The sequence below is a fragment of the Chamaea fasciata genome, unplaced genomic scaffold, assembly GCF_029207755.1.
Source record: "Chamaea fasciata isolate MVZ Bird 193981 ecotype frontalis unplaced genomic scaffold, bChaFas1.0.hap1 SCAF_7, whole genome shotgun sequence".
NCBI classification, from domain to species: domain Eukaryota; kingdom Metazoa; phylum Chordata; class Aves; order Passeriformes; family Sylviidae; genus Chamaea; species Chamaea fasciata.
Genome location: NW_027094092.1, coordinates 42,429,152 through 42,449,668, shown reverse-complemented (window position 1 = coordinate 42,449,668; position 20,517 = coordinate 42,429,152). Strand labels below are relative to the sequence as shown.

The window sequence follows — 20,517 nt, the reverse complement described above, 5'->3', positions numbered from 1 at the left end:
TTCCAAAAAGTAAGTATATTGTAAGAACATTCAGAAACATATTGAGGTTTTTCTTTCTTCTTTTCAAAGAAAAGCAAAGTTCCACCCTTACTCTCTGTCTCTCTTTTTTTCTCCTCTCTCTTAAGGGGGAAAAAAAAAGTTTTGAGAATTTCATTTTTTCTATTCACTGCAGTCCTGGCCAAAGTAAAGCCCTCTTTTACATTGACGTCAAGATCTTTACTAAGATTAGGGTTTCATTTCTCTATTGCAGCAATTAGCCAGGGAATGTATAAAAGGCTTCAGGGAAGCAAGCTAGGACTCCAGAGGGGAGAGCACTTTGCACCATAGGCAGATAGCAAAGAGAGAGTGCGGGAGGAGGAAGGCAGGAATACAGAGACGCAGAGTAGGAGGGGGGGGGGGACGGGGGAGGCAGAGAGGGAGGGAAGCAGGGAGGAAGGAACAGAAAGTTTATGTACATAAGTCTTTTTTTTTAAAGTATTGTTGCACCTAATAGCTAGTTCTACTGACACAGAAATGAGAGGTCTGATAAGTGCTTAAATATCCGAGAAACAATGGGATAGTGCAGGAAAGTTAACAATTAACAGTCTCAGCTTAAATTTTGTAACTGCAGGGAACTGGAAACACAGCTGCCTCTCTCTTCAGCAAAATCAGGTCTCCTGGTTAAGAGAAGAATTTTTGTTAACATCTGAATTTCTGAAAAATAAGCAGCTTGCAGTTGAATGAATATAGTGCAGTTTTGCTTTTAACCAGCCTGCTCATACTTAACTATCTCTGCTTATTTTAAGTAGAGTAGCTCTGACAGGGGTAATGAGGCTTTTGAAATGCCTTTTGCTTTACTCTTTTAAATGAGGGTACAGAGCAATAAAGAGAGCTGAAAGTAGCCGGCAGAAGAGAAGCAGCAAGGAAGATGGGTCTGCTAAGTGTGGATTTGTTGATCACGCTTCAGATCTTGCCGGTCTTTTTCTCCAACTGCCTCTTTCTTGCGCTCTATGACTCTGTGATTCTCCTGAAGCACATGGTTCTGTTCCTGAGCCGCTCTAAGTCTGGGCGCGGTGAGTGGCGGAGGATGCTGACCTCGGAGGGGCTGCGCTGCGTCTGGAACAGCTTCCTCCTGGACGCCTACAAGCAGGTGAGTAGCGGGCATGGGGACGGGGCGGCTGGGGTGGGTGAGCTGGGCTCAGCATCCCGCTTGTCAGCGGAGCCGGGAAGGGAATGACTGCGTGGTACAAACTATCACCCATCTCATGTTAAGTTTGACGGGAGAAGTGTAAGCTGAAAGGAGTGGTACTTCTAAGTCGGGGTGAAGGATTCATGAAATTCTGGAGCTGCTGACTCCCTGCGCTTACGCTGTGCAGCCATGGCCATGTCACTTAGTTTAGTTGTGCCTCAGTTTCCCCAACAGCATGAATAATAATCTTCAAGTTTTAAAAATATTTAAAGATCTTCGTTTAAGTGTAATTGATGTTTTCACAGCTGTAGTTTATTATTGCTATGTGAGATCCTCAGATACCATAAAAAGACTGCATCTTCAGATAGAGCTCTACATAGATGTTAGCTATGTAATAAGAGTTTTTTTACCTAGTGTAAAATATAGAAATGAGCCACTGTCATTACACTGGCGTTTTCTATTACTCATGTGTTAACTTTTGTATTGGGGGAAGTATCCAAGTAATAGTAAAACTGTACACAAATTGAAAAAGTGACCTTTTTACTTCATAAAAGCAGTGACAGAGGGACATGTCAGAGATTAAAAATGAACTTGACTAGCTATCGGACAGCTGCCTGGTGATTTAAGTTAATAAAGCCAGTAACAGTTATGCAACATGTACTTTTCCTTTTAAGATTTCTTACAGATATTACCCAGTGGTATTGCCCGGGTCTCATGAGGTAGCTAGAATTCCCTTTTATAGGTTGAAAAGGTGGACCCAAACCTATGAAATTTCTTGGACAGACCACCCAAATTAGTAAGTAGAACTGGATTCAGAGCTCTGTGGCTTTCAAAACAGTGCTTACTCTGTTAATTTGTTGTCTTATTTAGACCATCTAATTTAACATACTCCATGTGATGTCATAGGGGTCCTGTCCTGTCCAAATTATACGCTTCTGAAATATTTCTTTTTGTATTGCCTTCCCCCCAATTCGCTTTCACACCTCTACAATAGCTTTTGTTCTTGCTCTTATCTGAAATGTGAAGAGCTGGTGATGTTGGTGTTTGCTGGCTTTGTGATATGGAATACCATCTGCTTAGCCTGAGACTCAAGCCATGGGGACATTAATTTTCAGTGTAAGACAAATATAAATAACTAGCTTTTGCCAAATGGGTCAACCTCTTACTGCCACCCCAGGAATCATCCAGCTGGCTACCCAAATAAAATAATGCTGAATGAAGCCCACTATTCTTCTAGCCCTTCTAGTCTTTGTTTTTTTCCTCTTCATAGACATTAAGTAAGTACATTTTACAGTGGCCTTGTTAAATGGGTCGCTGAACACAATTGTTCCCATTTTACAGACAAGGCAAGGCAGGACAGTTAACACATGACTTGGTCAAGGCTCCAGTGGAAGTTGGTAGCATGACTCTGCCACAGTCAACTTTTGAGTTCTCTTATTTGCAACCTACATGTGGCCTGGGGTCTGGACAAGTTGTTAAGCTGTAAGAAACCTTATATCCGTGCAATATCTTCAATCTCTTTTTCTAAATTACACACAATTATTTAAAATTAAAATATTGCATGATTTTTTGTAGTCTCCAAAGTCATGCTTTGCCTTTCTTACAGTATAATTGCTGTTAACCGTTGAAGCGACAGATATGGTGACTGTGCTATTTTTGGTGTTGGCAATGAAACTCATACCTTGAACTTTGGTAATTTTATTCTCTCCCTTATCATGATTAAATCACCTGAGTTGCTCAGGTCAATCAGACCATTAGGCTCCTAAGAATGAACTCTGTGCCTCAATGAACTCAGCAGAAAAATGCGTATAAACACAATAAAATTTTATCACCTTGTTCCAAAAAGAGGAAAAAGCCCATTCATGGTAGCTGTCCTTAAGATAAAATGAATTGACCAACAATTCATGGAAAGACTGTTTTATGTAATAGAATTATGAGCCATAAGGACAGAAGATCATTGGAAGCTCTTGGTTGTCATGGAAAGATATTTAAGTATAGAAATCAAATTATAAAGGGGCAAAAAAACCCTGAGAAGCAATATTGAAAGAAGACTCATCACCTCCACAATAGATGAGAATCCTTTGCTGCTTCTGTAAGGAAAAAAAAGGAAGAAGTTTCATCTGAAAAGTAGCAGATTTGAAAAAGATTGAAACATACCCTGCTTGTAACATATTTTAAAAGCATGAGAAATAGTGAAATACATCAAAGAATGTCCTACAAAGCAAATTTTTCCTTAAATCACCCTCTTCTAAATCCTGAATAGAATTACCCTGTTGTGATATCTTACTGTGACACAATAAGTGAGAAATTTAAATGTTATGGAAGCATGGCAAGATGTAGCTAATAACATAACCATGATTGATTGTTGTTCCAATTTACCAGCTGAAGCCAGATATTAGCAAATTAGTTTAAAAGGTACTTAAACTCATTCCACTGATCAGTATTTATGAGAAAAATCACCATTTTTCCATGTAGAATAACAGAATTGCAGTTGTCTGAGATAACCAGAGCCAGACTGCCAATTAGCAGAAGACTATATCAAAGAATTAACTGTGCTTGGTTTTACTGTATTTTGTGTCACTCACACAGAATTCTTCCTGTGTACATTTCATAATATTTTTCACAAAATTATTTTGCTTGATGTAAAATTTCTATTCAAAGAAAAATTTATGGGAAGCTCTTCCAGAAAAACACTGTGGGTAGATACTACATTCTTAATTAAGGTAAATCTATTACAAGAAAGGACCTTTGCCTCAAAAGCATGCATTGTCCCAGAACTGATTTTTTTTCAAGGTTAGTGTGTACAAAATATGACCTTATAATGGTTAGAGTATATTTCAAACAAGCTATTCTGAGTTACTTTCTCATTGTCTAGAAAACCTTAATTATATCTCATCCAAATTTCAACTTTTTGCTGTTTTTTTTTTTTTTTTTTTCTTTTTGTTATTAAGTATTATTACACATGAATTTTTGTGAGGTGAGTTATTTCATAGGCAAGATTACCTAGCAGCAGTTGAAGATTTTAGCACCATCAGTGGGGAAACAGTGCCAAGTTTGTTGTACCAAACTGGATGTAGAGTATATTCAGTGTTCTTTTTTTTTGGAACATTCTATATGACTGGTTTTCTCCACATTTTAAAATCCCACTGGAATCAAAATAATTGCTTTTTTTTTGTTTTTGATGTAAATTTTACTAATGAATAATATGTTTCTTTTTACTTCCTTAGTTCTGAGTTCAATATCTGTCAGACTCAGTGTTGATATTGTCTGCACTGCACCAGCTTTGTGATTTATAGACCATTCTCCTATTATTTTCCAAGACGCAAGTGTGTCTTACATTACAAGGGAGTCTTTAGGACCAAACTAATCTTCATAACAGAGACAAATAAAGACAGTAGTCAAGTTAGATTAACTTTCTGTAATCAAAAGAGTGCAAATGCTTTAAATATTTTTTTATTTATGTATGTGTGTGTAGGCATTTACAATTTTATATGTTTGCACTTATAAAGATCGACATACACCTCTTTGTCTCTATATGTCTACATACATATGTGTATAAAAAGGCAAAAGTACACATATGTAAGTGTATCTTTCCAGGAGTCAGTCCCTCTCAGTTCTCTGTATATGTATATACATGTGTGTATGTACACTTACATTCAGATATGAATGCAGTCCCACCTATTGATAAGAGAGAAAAACCAAGACTTTTTGGGAGGGTGTTAGTGTAACCATGATTTACACAGGCCATTTCTACAAATGCCAATGAGGTATTTGTTTTAGCTTAAAGCATGTATACTGAATGTATCACACATCTGCAAAAATCCAGAGAAATAGCTGGAGAAGTTTTGGGGGGGTGAACAAAGTTTAAAAGCTTTTTTGTACCTGCTAAGTTCTATGTTTTATTTAGTAGTGGGATGAATCTGTTTGCTAAGCTACCAAAGGTGAGAAATTGTTATCTCAAAATGCTTTAAAAATAGGTTTAATAATGGTTGTACCCATTAGAAATGCCCAGTGGTGAGGTCTTGTGCAGGCAGCTTTTCCAGTGCCATATATGAGCTCTGGTTTTCAGCAAGGTAGAGCTATCATTCATGGTCTACAGTAGAAAGCTTTAATGTCATCCTTGAGGAAATCATCCCTCTTCTCCACCTCAGTGTAGGGTAGTTACAGGGAAGACCTTAATGGCCTCTCCCTGCAGCAGCCCAGTATTTAGGAATGCTGTGCTGTACCTCTGGGGGCAACGTGCTCACATGCACATACACAGAGACTGTGCAACTGTGCGTCATGGGCCTCAGAGGGATGCTGGTATCTCAGGTGATGGATGGTGGTGGGTGTGTGTGTACTTGTACAGCTTTTTACTGTCTTTAGAATGGGCCAGCAGCAAGCTCTGGCATGACAGTCCCAACACAGGGGAATGGCTGGCACAGGATCCCCGGTTCATGGCGTAGGCCCAGCTCTGGATGTAGCAGCAAGTAGAATGGTTCAGTAAACACCCAGTGAGATTTTCCTGGGTTTTCAGGCAGGCAGTTAAATTACCTTTGGCTGCTTTTTCCTGCCTGGTAGGTACATCATCTAAAATAAATCAGCATGCAAAACAAAACAGTCCCAAACCTTACATGTTAAATGCGTGCTGCACAACATTATCACAAAATATGTGAAAGTAATATAAAAGCACAATTCTCTACCTGCTCTTTGGCTCTCCAGTAACTCTTTGCTTTTTGGGGAAATGTTTTAAAGGTTGAAACAAAGATACGACCTTCATACTTAACTATTTGTGTTTATTTTGTCTGGCAAGGTAAGGAAGTGTCTCTCTCCGCATTTGACAGTGATAAAGGGAATTTGTAAAAGAAAATGTGTTGTGTAATTTCAGGGTTTAGAACTAGACATTGTGTGGTATTAAAAATATTTTATTGGTTTTACAAAGTTCAACTTTAGCAGAATTGTTTTCATTGACATTTGCAAATGAAAACAAACTTGAAAGAAGTGAGAAAAACAAAACTGAACCAAACCACAATTAAAACTTCTCCCACAAAGTTGGGAACATAAATTCAACAGAATTTGGTCTTGACACTATAATTATTATTAATACTTTCTCATTATTATTAATATATAATCATGTTTGTTGTAGTTGTGTCTGAAGATCAGCCTAGGCCAGGGACCCATTGTACTAGGCAGTGTCCCAAGAAGAGGAGCAGACAGTTGGTCCCATGGAACTTAAGAGTTCAAACATTCAAAACAGACAGAGTAGGAAAAGAAATACTTTTATCCCACATAAGCTCTCATCCCATTTCATTTTACAGATCTAAATTCACTTCTTCCACATCTCTTTGCACTGTTCCATTTTCACCCTTGTGTATGAAAAACTGACTGAAAGGAGTGCTTGCCTCGTTGCTGAAGCCTTGTGAAAACCCCTTTTGCTGTGATAGACACAAAAAGTTAGCTAATAGGCACTGTTCAGGAAGAGGATTGTACATGGTTCTTGAGTGCTGGCTCTGCTTCTCTGTCAAAACCACCACTGTGTATTCATACTCATGAAGCTGAGTTTAAAAAAAAAAAAAACCAACAAAGAAACTCCAACCCATCATCCAAATTAATTTCAAATTCCCTTCATATCCTGAGAAACAAAATCTGGTGAAGGCCTCTGTCAGGTATGGGCAGATCCCAGTGGCTGTGGTGTAGTAGGCCATGCTCCCATCTTGAGGGGAACATAAAGCCCTTAAGAAGCTTGCTCTTGGCTCTCCAATCACGGGAACTATAATTAACTCTAAGACTGCAAGGCAAAAGGCTCCTTTATGCTTTCCTTGTGCCATGCATACTCATTTGTGGGACTGGTGGCTTTTAAATGGAGAGAGTAGCATTTGACTAGTTATTTTTATCTGGGCTGTGCCTGGTTTGTTTGTCTCCCCCTTCCCTCCATCAGCTTCACATACCTCATCCTAAATAAAAGACTCTGGGAAAGCCTGAGCCATTTCTAGTCTCTACTCTCCAGTTCGAGTAATTCAAGTTGCCACCTTCCCAAGACAAAGAACTTCTGCCCCCTTGCTCTACTAAAGATAAGGGCTTTCTGTGATTCTTGTCAACTGCACAAATCTGGGTCATGAAATAAAGAAAACAAAAATAATAGTTTGTAGAACTTTCCAACCAGAGTCAAATTATGATTTGGATGAAGTTATACCTAGCTGAACAGGATCAAATCAGTGCAGAGAATTTTAAAAAATGCTGAAGGCTGCAGGGATTCAGTTCATTACTAACCATTGCACTCCAGTCCCAAACACAACATGTCCATATTCAAATTGCTAATATCATAAACTGTTAATTGCCTGGCACTTATTTTTTTAAGGGGTTGACATAACCTGTTGAATCTGCCTAACTGTATGAAAACCCCTGATGCAGGGAATTAAAGCTGTATTCCAGTGCACAGGATCCCAGGAAGGTTATGCTGAAGCTGATAAAAGCAATAAAGGAAAAAAAGGAAAGGTAAATGAGGAGACAGTTTTTTTTGTCTGTGGGGCTTTACCTAGTCCTTATGGAAAATGTACTACAAACTTAGCAGTATGTGCTATTTCTAGCCTGCAGTTTTATGAATAAGGCTTTCTCTCCTGCTCCTAAGTCTCCTTCATTTTGCAGGCTGTGTGCTAAAGCATCAGCGATCTTGTTCCCTTTTCACTCTGCATGCAGACAGAACAGGCTGTCGGGCAAACACAAAATTCTCACAGATGATGCGAGTCACTGCTCTGGTGTTGCTGCTTGCCCCTGCTGATGGCTGGGCTGGCCTGCAGATTTGGTTGGGCTACCTTGCGTGTCCCATGCAGGCTGTGTGGGAGGGGATGCCTGCGGGCTGCTCACTTTCTACCTCATTCAGAAGGCTGGCACTGAATGGCCAAATATTCACGCACAAAAGTACGTGATTATGGAAATGCTGGATTGCGTGTGAGGGGAATTCTGCTGGTTTGTTTCTCAGAATTTATATTTTGCCTGCCTTTGTGTAAGATTTCAAAAGCAGCTTGGCTGCATACATGAGTGTTTTTGTTTGTTTTCTCATTGTGTTGGTTTTCTTTTCCAAGAGCTATTTTTTCTTTCAATAAATAACAACAAAGAAGATGGCCAAGGCCTACAATGCAGATGATCAGCAAGGATGGTATTGTCATCCTGTGTCAATCGGTTCAGAGTCTGGTGAAATAAACAGTCCCTTGGGAACGTCAGTTCTTCATCAAGACCAATTAGTGGATCTGCTGCTGCTGCTTATGTTTAAGCATTAACGACTGGGCAGGGCTGCTTTTTGGAGTGCCTGACACTGGCATGGAACAAGGCACCGACCTAATTACTTCTCTACAAGAGCAAAAAATGCCTCGTGAATGCCTGCTTGGCAAGGATGTCTCATTAAGGGGAAAAAAACTCAACACAAGCACTCCTAGAAGCAAAAATTAAAATGATAGGTAACCTGCGGCCATGAGACTTTCCTCATGGCTGTGGGAAATGAAGAGAAACTGGTGTAAGGGGATGTATAGCTGTGTAGATGGATAGAGGCTTCTTTGTACTTTGTTTCCTAACTCCATATATTTTTATAGTCCATAAGGAGTATGAGAGACAGAATGCAAACTTGTATGGTTGAAGAACAGAAAATATTTTGTCATCTTTGGTATCAATGTTAAATAGGACTTGAAGGGCATTTCCATGTTGGTGCGTGTTGGAAGTTGTTTTATGAGTCTATTTCTTCAGGGTTTACAAACTGGCCTAGGAAATTAAAGGGTTTGGTAGGCCTGAGTGAGGAACTGGTAATGAGGAGCTTAAGATATATAGCCTCTCCTTCTGCTTTAATCAATCAAGAAGCAAACTGTGGTTTCCCAGTTGAAGAGTGGTGGCTAGATATTTTCAGTCACGATGGCTTTGTTAAAATAAAACCTGAGCAGTAGAAACAGCTGCTCAGACGTTTCTTTGGTCCTAAGCAGCTCCGTTTATTCCTGACTTATAGGTTCTTCTTTTTACCTTTATTTTTCTGCTACTCTGAAGAATGAGAGCAAATATAAGAAATTCAAAGTGTGTTGTTTAATTGTGATTTGTGAGATAAATTACACATCACTACTTCTTTTCTTTGACTGGATGAGCACACACTCTGAAATACTGAGATCCATTTTTTATCCAGGGGGTTGGGTGAAGCACAAATACTTATATGTCAGGCTTTGCCCAAAAGGCACATTTTGAGCAAGCTAGCTCTAAAAAAGCATGTATTGTAGTTCAGGAACAGTTAATCTTTCTAGTTAAAGAGGGATCTAGTGTTTGTGTAGATCTGCATGTGTTGTGTTTCTTGAGAAGTCCCTTTTTTTGGTAGTCACCAATTTATCACAAATTGCTGAATTGTTTTGTTGGCTTCTGGATTGAGTGCAGCTCTCAGGGTGATTATATGGATGCCACATGATCTTGACCTGTGTATTTCTTTGCTCAAGTGCAGCCCTTTACCTGACTCCTGCTTTACCTATCTTATATCACAGCATGGCAGAGAGAAATGATCAACAGCTGAACAGAAGACTACCAGCTAAGGTGTAGGTGGCCCTAAATGCTGTAAGATGCTTTATGCCGCTTCTTAAATGCAAGAGCCTGAGCCTCTGAGCTTGCTTCTCCAGACCGATCATTTCTTCTCAAAAACTGGGAGGTAGTTATTTTCTTTCTTTGAGTTCACTGGACAGCACGCTCATACATCAGGTCCTAAACTCAGCTGTTTCAACCCTCTTGCTTTCAAAGGTTAAGCACAAGGCTTGTTTTAAACTGTTACCAGTGCTCTAGCAGATAACAATGCTGCAGATGCAGGTTTACAGGGATGGAGGCAAAAGGGGCTTTGCTTTCCCAGAACATCATTATTTCTATTGATTATGCTACAGCTGCATATCCTCTTTTCCAGCAGCATGATCACCACATACTTGGCCTGGCAAGATTTGTGACTCTCAAGCCATCTTTCTTTCTGTGGTTCTCTTCCTTGCTGATCTCTGAGTGAGAATGGTGTGTTTCTATGGTTGTATTTCAATTTTCTCTATCAAAAATAGTCAAAATAATGCTCGTGATCATATGCCAACACACTGTGAGACATTCTCATTTAGCTGTGAAGGCTGGAAGCATTAATGGCTGTGTTTTACAAACTTTTCTTTATTAGATTCTTGCTTCTAATTTTATTCTGGTGAAATAGTGCAGTCATGAATAATTGCAGTTTTGTTCAAGATAGTCAGGTTTCTGAGGGAGAAATGGAGGATCCAGTATCAGCAATCTACTTGCCTTTGGATTTATGTTTAGCAGCAACTGCAGTGTTCAGCTGTTCACTCAGCTTCTTACTGCATCTGACTCCTATATTGCATCTGATACCCTATAATGCAATGTAAAATACAAGTGCACCAAAAGTCAGTTATTTATGCAGTTTTTACACAGTTCTCATGTAGTGTTAATTTCTATAAACTTTAATTGCAATGTAGCTTCAGAAAAAATTACATAAAAATATTCAGAATCAGTAAAAGACTTCAGAATTTGGCCCTGTGTGTTTCCTTCAAAGCAACAATTCTTAACATAATTAAATAGTCAGGGGATAGAGATAGAAAGAGTCAGGAAAGTACAAAAGGATAATTGCCTTGCTGTACTAGAGGCTGATGTTAAAGGCAGAGACATAGGAATTGCTGTGGCAGAGCTCATTAAAACTTAATTGCATTATGCAATAATGTTTTGTGGGTCTATAGTAGTTATCAGCTAAGGATCTTGGAGCCCTCTGCAGGCTCCACCTTATTCTGGCATTCCCTCCTGTGAGTTGCTTTTATTCTGTCCTTTTTTTTTGTAGACATGCAAACAGAAATGGTCAGGCCAAATGACCTTTCCACCACTGCCTGTTGGGTCTGAGTTAGATCTGAAGTTGGAGCTGAGCGCAGTTAATTTTCACCTCATCCTACTTCAGCCATGATGTAAACTTTCCTCTTTTCCTGCTGTTTTTGCCCCAGTCATCTTGTAAAGAAACATTGCAGTAGAGGAAATGTGTCACCGCATCACTGATGAAATTACTGCAAAGGGGTTAAAGTAATTTTAGAGAGCACAGTGTTGGATGATTCAGTGTCAAAGCAGTGTGTATATTAAGTGGGCATATGCACAGATCTGTAGTGTTTAATACACTTGAGTGTTTTCATTCTTGGACTGCGGGTTGGAAGACAATATACAAATCTGCAAAACTGAGGGGCACTGTGTGTGTTGAGAAGATCAGGAATATAACGCAGAATGATTTTTGAGAATTGGAAAAATGGTTTGAACTGCAGGTTGTGGGCTGAAAAGGGACCTAGGTTTCATAGCATCTTACTAGCTAATCCCTAAACAACAAGCTACTGTTTTTCCAAAACAGTCACAGTGTCTCATAAAAATCAAACATCTAGAATATATAAACAGGTGTAGTCTGTGAGCTACTTCATTATACAAGGTAATTGTCTGATTATGCTGAAAATTAGTGAAAACACTGTTGATGTTTTGAATAGTGAGCTTCAAGGATATTGTGAACCAAGTGAAGAGAATTCATGGAAAACACCAGTGGAAAAAACTTAATGTGTCACAGAGTAAAGTCAGAAGAAATTTGAGGTAGTCTGTCTGAAAGCAAATACAAGACTCCAGATATATAAGGGTGGACAGGACCAAGTATGTGCTGGACAGGACAGACATCAAATTTTATAACATTAATGAAGTAGATATTCGTCAGAAATGCCATATTTTCCTGAACTGTGAGTGCAGGTGGACAAGATGACTGTTTTGAAGCTGCTGCTTTTGATGATTTGCTCTGTCTCCATGTGACTCATTAGTTGTACCCTGAAAAGGTGACTATTTGACGAGTAATCATAAGGATACTGCACAAGCAAGTCACACTAACTTGACATGTTTTAATTTGTTCTGCCTCAGGTCAAACTAGGAGGAGAAGCCCCAAACTCCAGTGTAATCCACATAGTCAAGGACAGTGATGGCAGCAGTGGCAGCTGGAAGAATGTTGGTAGCAAGTGCGGAACTAAATGCCACCTTCTGGATTTTGCCAACTCAGAGCGGCCACTGGTGGTCAACTTTGGCTCCGCTACCTGACCACCGTTCACAAGCCAGCTGTCAGCCTTCAGCAAGCTGGTGGAGGAGTTCTCTGGTGTGGCTGACTTTCTGTTGGTCTACATCGATGAAGCTCACCCATCAGATGGCTGGGCTGCGCCTGGAATCTCTCCCTCTTCTTTCGAAGTTAGGAAACACAGAAGCCAGGAAGAGAGATGTGCAGCTGCTCACCAGCTCCTAGAACACTTTTCCTTGCCACCTCAGTGCCAAGTGGTGGCTGACTGCATGGACAACAATGCCAATGTGGCCTACGGGGTTTCATTTGAGCGAGTATGCATTGTGCAGAGACAAAAAATTGCCTACCTGGGGGGCAAAGGTCCCTTTTTCTACAACCTTCAAGAGGTCCGGCTTTGGCTGGAACGAAACTTCAGCAAAAGATGAAATCCATTTTCCACAGGAATTATGTCAACAGATATGTCCCTTTAAGGTGATGCAAAAGGGAAAAAAAAAATATCCTAGTTTGAATAAAATCTTTCAGATGGTTGCAGGAAGACACTTTTGATAACAATGTCAAGTATATGTTAACTAGGAAAAGAAAATAAAACAAAAATCTAGCTCCACAGAAACATTGTCAAGTGAAAAAAATCCCACTCCTGCTCTTGCTATGGGACAGAAGAGGTGAATAGGCTTCTCCAAAAAGGTGCTGCTGGCAAGTAGGTAGGATGGTTAGATAAGACCTGTTTCCCAGAAGCCAAAGTTCTGGGGTGAGGCAGAGAAAGTGTTTCTGCTTGGAGGGCATTCCATGGAAAGGCAATGCTGTGCATTTCATCAGAAATGCTTCTTCATGCTCATGTGGCCAACGCAAGGAACCTGGGAGGAGCAGGGGGTTTGCAGTTACTTTGCATACAAATGCAGTGCAGGCGGTTTTCCTGTCTTGGTAGAAAATTTATTGCTCAGAGACTTCAGGAACCACGTGCCATGCATGGCACAGGCAGACTGGCTGCTCAGAGAAGATGAACCTTTGCTGTATTTGTACTCTCTGTGGACACCTCTGCACGGCATATTAACTATGTAATACTACCGTAGATGTTTGTATCCAGTGTGCAAGCCTGTGCCTGTTGAGAAAGGTGTTAAAATCTATGGAGTTGGGCCAAAAAGACAAAGGTGATCAAATAAGCCCATTACCATTTTAAAACTGAAATACCTGGACTAATTATAACACAACATTGAGAACCATCTAGAGAATGCATCATGAGACAAAACTCAGCTGATGCCAACCAAACCCTTGATTCTGAGAGCTGACAACATATATTTATCGATGTTCTCTGGTTCTTATCTCTGTTTCTTTACCCACCTCCATCTCTTTCTGTCTAGCAATAGGCTTAAAGGTAATTTAACTTTTACCTTTTTTTAAAAAAAACAATTTTTTAAAAAAATGTGAGATAATGACCTTGCAGGTGTATTTTGGGGACAGGGAAACTTATGCACAATTTTACCTCATTGAAATGGAAACCGATCATGTAATTTGCCCTGTTAAAAGTAGTCATGCTGACTTTTCCTGTCTTAGATACCTGAACCTAGTTTATAGCTATGTTAATCTGAAAGTTAAGTTGTTTGCAGCCTTAGAACTGATTAGCTGCAGTTCTGCTACCGGATGAACTCATAGTCTGCTTCGCTCATGTTCTTGAAAACCTTCCCAGAAGAAAAACAGGGAAGACAAATAGTTTGAATTAATGTGAGTAAGTGTAAAAGATGGCAGAATTTTCATATGAATGAGTAGGAGGATTTGATTGTTATGTTGAAAGAGATACTGTGAACTTAGAGTATACATTAAGTTTAGGTATTTCTAAAAATAAAATTATTTAATCAAGCCTGATGAAGAGGCAGATTTACAATGAGCTAACCTACTAGTGCTGATAAATGAAAACGCATATGGAGATGGACTATCCAAGTTTTCTCTCATCTTTGGCAGAAACATGGAACAGATAAACAGAATAAGTGTCAAAAATCAAATTAGTCCTTCTAATTTCTCATCCTGCCCATTGTCAGGAATATGATGTATTGATACTGACATAGGAAAGAATAGAAAATACGTAAGAATTTTATTTTCACAATGCCCATTAATATCATCTGTTTCCTGTAGCTTGGCTGTTGGTCAACTTAGTCAGTGTAGGAGGAATTCGGAAATGTGTTTTCAAGCACAGATCTGAAATAATGACAGTAACATGGGTAATTTCTCCCATACTCAGGTTCATGCTTCCCATTCTTCTCACATTTTCCTCCACATAGTGTTAAACATAGACACACATGCACTTACACAGCTGGTAATGTGCATTGGAGAAGGGTGTAAAGAGTGGTCTTCAGATCTCCTAGTGACCCCCACTTCTCAGAAGGCTTGTGTCTCTCTGTGTGCATTTATATATGCATCCATATGTATATAATGCATTTTTATGTATGTGTATACGTATGTGTGCACGTATAAATGGTTTCTAAGACCATTAATTATAATTGTCTTGTCCTACCATTCATTAATATTACTGTAAATCATTGCTCAGTGTGGAAGATTGTTCCTGATCTTCATGACTAACTGGGATATATAACTGAATTTTTAAAACCTATTATCATAGAAACATTAACATAGCCAAACTACATGGTTTATTTAATCCAGTGTCCTACCTCTGACTATATCAGATGCTTCAGGGGAAGGTGCAATAATTTTTAACTTACAGAATTTTTATTAGCTTCCACCCATTTTATTTTTGCCTCATCTAAAGTGATTGTTGGTGTCTCATCATCCCTCACAAGATTTTGGGTTTTGAGATTTAAATATTTTGTGAGGTGGGGATTACTGAAAAAAAAAAAAAACAAACCGTCCTGTTTAAGTTCAAAGAAAACCAAATGAAAACATATTTTTTTTTCATATTTAAATAGGCTGCTTTTCAATGTCATTCTCATCTCTTGCTGTTGTTATATGCTAAACCACTAAACATAAGCGATCCCGATTTTTCTTCTGTATGTCAGTCATTATATAATCCATATAGAAATTTGCATACCTTTTGTTTGTTTAAGACAAACAATAACTCACATTCTTACACAGGCTTATACTCTTTCCTTGTCTCTGAATCTCTTCTGTTTTTGCTACACTGTCCTTTAACTCAGGTGAGTAAAGATGTAGACATTAATCCAAGTGAAAATCTGTATTGATATACCCAACACAGCATCTTTTCCTTATTATATCCTATTCTTCAGTCATCTGAAACCTATTTAATCCATAGCAACTCCACAGCCTTTGAAAAACTTAAGCTAGTAAGTCTTTTCTCCTTTTCCTCATTATACCGTTGAAGTCAGAACTGTTTATGTGGGAAATGCTAGCCAAATATTTAACACAGCTGTTGAAACATACCTTCAGTTCAGAGGAAAGAGTCAATTAGTAATTCAGTTTGTTAATACCTATTTGCATATCTAAAGTTACAATAATTTTTCAAATCCATTCTCTCCTTTTGAATTTCCATTATTTTGTTTTGCAATTCATAGATGCCTCTTCATCACATAGTATACAGGAATTATAAAATTGGCTCCTATAAATGGGAAAAACACATTGATTTTCTGTGAATAAAAATACACAATAACTTCATTTCTTTCTTGGCAACATGTATGACTGTCCTGCATAAAATTTAAAGATATTCCAGACTCACTGATTATCAAGACAGAAATACGTTTTGCAAAACCTTGGGTTTCCCCAGAAAACTTCTGGTCAGAAAGCAGGGCTTTCTTCAAAGTAAAATGGGCATAAAGGAAAAAAAAAAAGAAACGGGATTTTCTAGGAGGCTGAGAGAAATTCTTTTTTTTTTTTTTTTTTTTTTTTTTTACTGAATTAAAACATTTTATTGACATTTTAAATGAAATGCCATGCATTGTCCTCAATTGATAGTAAAAGTGGCCGTATGTCAGATACCCCAGATTTTTGTAACAGTTGTTTCAGGTCCAGGTAGAGATTTTACTACCTTGCTAGCCTTGTCTAGTCTGCTGTGAGACTGGATTTACTTCTGTCTCATCCTCACTGTGTCAGGGCACTATACCATATTACTTGAGGTGCTCCAGTGTGACAAACATGTTGAGCAACAGCTCACAAAATAGGTGCCTGAAAGCATTCTGGAAGGCTACTGTAGATAATAGAGACCCCAGTACTGTGTCTCAATATTAGTATGGGAAACTTCCAGTATTTTTCATTTTCAGCAACATAAAAAGGTATTCTGGGCTATCATTCTACATTGTTCTGTGCTTAATATCTGTATTTAGCACTGTATAAAAGGAATGTAAAACATTTTGTGTAGATGAGAAACTAGCATTTTGCTCTTTCCTTGTGTAGACAATGGCATGAATTTAAGGCAGCAGGAAAACATGCCCCATCTGTTAAAAGGAAGAAAATATATTATGAAATATGTTGTTGAACAACAGTCTGAACACTTTGAAAAACAAAATGCAGTAATTTTTAGGAAGGTGATCTTGGTGGGGAAACCTACAACGCTTCTCAAAAGGTATTTGTGCTATGCATCCAGGTGTGTGCGGAGGGAAGTTATATTTCTGCATGTGTGAAAGTGTCTTTTCTGTGATGTGGAGTATAGATTTAAGAGTTTTTAAGACTTTCATTCAGTACTATAACCAAAGCAATAAGAGGTGTCAGGTAGGGAATATTGGCCAGTTTTGTACAACTCGACACCATGTCTGTGACAAATCCATAATCAGCTGGGCCCAACTTGGAGTCTTCACTGAAGAGAGATTGGGGTGAGGCAGGGGAGGCTTGTGTGCTTATGAAGATGGCTAACAAAAGAGTGATTAACTCAGTTAGCTTTCAGATGCCCTCACACTGGCACTCCTCTGTGCACTTTAGTGTGTCTGTATTTTAAGGAGGCATACCTTTGGGTCTGTTAATAAGATCACCGTGGTGTAGGTGCCTATGTGTGCTATGTGTGTGTCATTGTTTAAATGTCAAATATACACTGCAGGAGAGCCAGCAAAATTTTGTTACAATATGGTGCTCCATGAAATGTGCTTTCTAGATTTGTTTTTCTTGTATTGTAATAAACAATAAAGGAAAATATACCTCTTCTGTGTTTTATTCTGATTGCTGTTACACAGTGGAATCTTGACATTTGGCCAAGCAAATTTAGAACTATATTTAATACAAAAGCTTATGCCACCCTGACTAGATTTTAAGCAATACAAGCATAGTCCCTTATAAGTGGTAAAGCTAATTTACTGACTACTCTCAACTTTTTAGAAAAGTAAAGGGAAAGGAAACAGAGAGCTACAAGGACAGTAGTTGAGACTGCACATAATTGCACTGTTCAAAAAAAAAAAAAAAGTGCTTGAAGAAAGCATGCCAAGCTGTATACAGCATATGAAACCTGGGAAAATCAATTATGAATGCATCAGCTATAAATGCCACTCCCTTTTCAATGTACAGGCAAAAGATCAAAAATAAAATTTAAACCACAGCTGAATGGCTGCTACAAGAAAAAAATCAAATTAAAAATGTGCAGCAACTTTTTAAATAAACTCACTTTGTGATTTGATAGTATGTTAGAAATTCCCTCTTCTATGTCATCTTTTGTTACAATAAGTTTTATATGACCCTGCATCTAAAAACTGCTTGTGAATATAGGTAAGAAAGAACAAAACTAGTCACCAGAAGGAAGACCATGAAAAAGGTTATATCCCCCCAAACAGAAATGTTCATTACAGTATACTTTATAGCCCTTGAAACAAAATAAATAACTCTTTTTAGATTATCTAGTTCACCTCACAAAACTAACCCCGAAAAGTAGTGAAAAGAGAATTTTGAGTTGTGAGAATTTTCCTGTAGTCTGGCTGTTAGTGATTATGACTATTATGTCAGTTGTTGCTATATGGAGCTACCCAGTACTCTGGAAGAAATAAAAATACCCTTAAGGTCTTGCTTCTTATTTCACAGCTGCGTAAATTAGGTGAAGGCCGATGTGATGAAATAACAGTTTCATTAGAAAATAGGAACATTAATAAATAACTTGTTAACAAAAATTAGACTCTGGATACTCCTAAGTATTTGTGGTAGTGTTTTGGGTTTTTTTCTGGAATAGATGATATCCATGGCAGAAACAAACAAACAAAAAAGAAAATAGATTCTCTATGGAGCTGAACAGGAGCTATCTCAAGATGATTGCTTACTGCTCAAGATCTTACTTTCTAGCAGAGAATTTCTGAGGCATAATAAACCTTCCCCAAATATAGTCTTCAAACAAAGGACCTAAATCTTGGTTAAAAATTTTGACTACAGGCAAGTCAACTCACTGTATATGCCTGTGTGCATATGTAAAATGGAAACACACCGAATGGCCATCCTGTTCAAATCCTTAAGGCCTAAGGATTTGTAAACATTGTTATGTGACTTGACTAGAGAAGGAGAATCCAATTTAGGTCATATATATGAGACATATGAATATATCAAAAGTTTTAGTTGTCTCTAAGTGCCTGTTATATAAAGTTAAAGAAGTAGCAGGCAGGAAAAATGCCCTTTTTAAGCCAGTATTTCCAGTATTTTCAATATGTATATTTTTGTTTTCCATAGAAAAAACTACTGTAGCTTAGGTATTGGTTAAGTGTTCAGGTAAAAGGAGGGGAAGTTTTCTTAAAAGTTATCTTTCTTATCTTCTTTAGAAATTGATCAGGTTTTGATGTCTTTTAACCCTGTTCTTTTTTTTCTTAAATACTTCCTGCACGTGATTTCCCATATTTCTTGAACCTGTCATGTCACTGGTGATGTTCCCCCATTTCAGTCTTTGGTTTTGTGGAGTTTAATTAAGGCTACAGAATAGCTGAGGTCTTAATTTCAAGTATGTTGTCAGGATGTCAGTTGTCAGAAGGTCAAGTGAGATATGGGAGAATGCAGTATTTTGTTCTCTTTATCTGTGTATTTTCAGTGCACATCACCTTCATGTGGGCTTGTTCTCAAACATAATTTTTTGCATGCCAGCCTGCAGAGCTAAAACTGGCTTTCTGGCCAGATTATAACAACACAAAAAAAGCTTTCTGCAGACTGGGAGTGAACAGCTAGAGGTTTTCAGCTCAGCCCTATCTACCAGAGTTTGTATTTCCCTATGTCTGCCAACCTTTTGTAAGAACTCACAACAATGCTCCAGCCTTACGCAGAGTGAGGGTCTGAACACAGTGACTCCCATACATTAGACCTGAGCAAATGTCCTATGAGACAAATCTTTCTGAGGTTTTCTTAGAAATTCACAGGAAATTAGACCAATTCTTCCAAATCAGAAATTCTAGACTAATATTTGGAAATGAAAATCACTTGCTTCATGAGAAAGGAAATCTTGTAGCTGATGCTGCTATGGAAGGAGCAGCAGATTTTTAGCCACAGAAATTGTCTCTTAAGTGATCCTTGCAGATCTTCCCAGATGGGCTGAACAGCAGTGCTAAAACTGTCCACAGTAGTTCATGTAAAGACTGAACACACCTAATGGAAAATAACACAGCTATGTCACCTGTGTGTCTCAAAGCACCTGAAAACATCTCTACTACAGACTGATTTGATAACAGCTAGGCTAGATGCCTGACTGAAAGTGCATGTATACATTAGAGCTATTTTCTCAGGATATTTCTCTTGCCTGTCACCTATGTCTGTATACCTCAGTATAATGCTGCTTCTCTGTTGTCCAATACCATGACAAGCAGTCCAGTATCACACCCAGCTCCTCCTGAGTAGATTGTAGTAACTTCTTAATTTACTCTGTGTGACACTGGTGCTGAGCTGAAGTTCAGGTTGTGCTGGTTTTTATTGGGATGGATATTTTTAAGTCAACAGACCAACAAGTTTCCCAGCACTATTTTCAGCAGTGGAAATATACAATAGGTGAGGTTGGAGAGAAGAAAAGTTCTACAGATCTTTTTTATTCCAGTGGGACTTACTATTTAATGTTGATTGCAAGACTTTTCTTATATGTTTAGTTATGCATGAAAATATGAGGCTTCCACTCGTATTTACTTAGAACATCAAATTCTACCTTCAATGGAACTTTCAGCATCTGAAAAGGAATTTCACAAGACACAAGTATTTTTTTCAGGTTTCAGAAACTGTAGCTGTGACAAAGCCAGGAGATACTTCTTAAAGTTCATGATGGTTGTTTGGAGTTTTTTCTGTGAGTTTTTAAGGGAAGCAGAAAAATAATCATTGTCCTGTATCATGATCCGTGTCAATGTGAGGCAAAAGGAAGATTTTTCAGGCCACATGACAGTCCTTTGTGACTTCTAAAGCATTCCTT

The 20,517-nt window shown here is 38.4% G+C and overlaps 1 protein-coding gene across 2 annotated transcripts; it reads left to right on the top strand.

Moving 5' to 3' along the window:
* The first annotated feature begins 300 nt into the window (after positions 1-300).
* On the top strand, positions 301-17,313 carry DIO2 (iodothyronine deiodinase 2). Of its 2 annotated transcripts, none has more exons than XM_066188594.1 (2): positions 301-1,129; positions 12,074-17,313. In XM_066188594.1, the coding sequence occupies exons 1-2, from the start codon at positions 908-910 to the stop codon at positions 12,689-12,691; spliced, it is 840 nt and encodes a 279-aa protein (XP_066044691.1). In that variant the 5' UTR covers positions 301-907; the 3' UTR covers positions 12,692-17,313. The 2 variants fall into 2 exon arrangements, with proteins under 2 accessions (XP_066044691.1, XP_066044692.1); XM_066188595.1 differs by having other exon boundaries at positions 12,074-12,646.
* Positions 17,314-20,517: the final 3,204 nt, after the last annotated feature.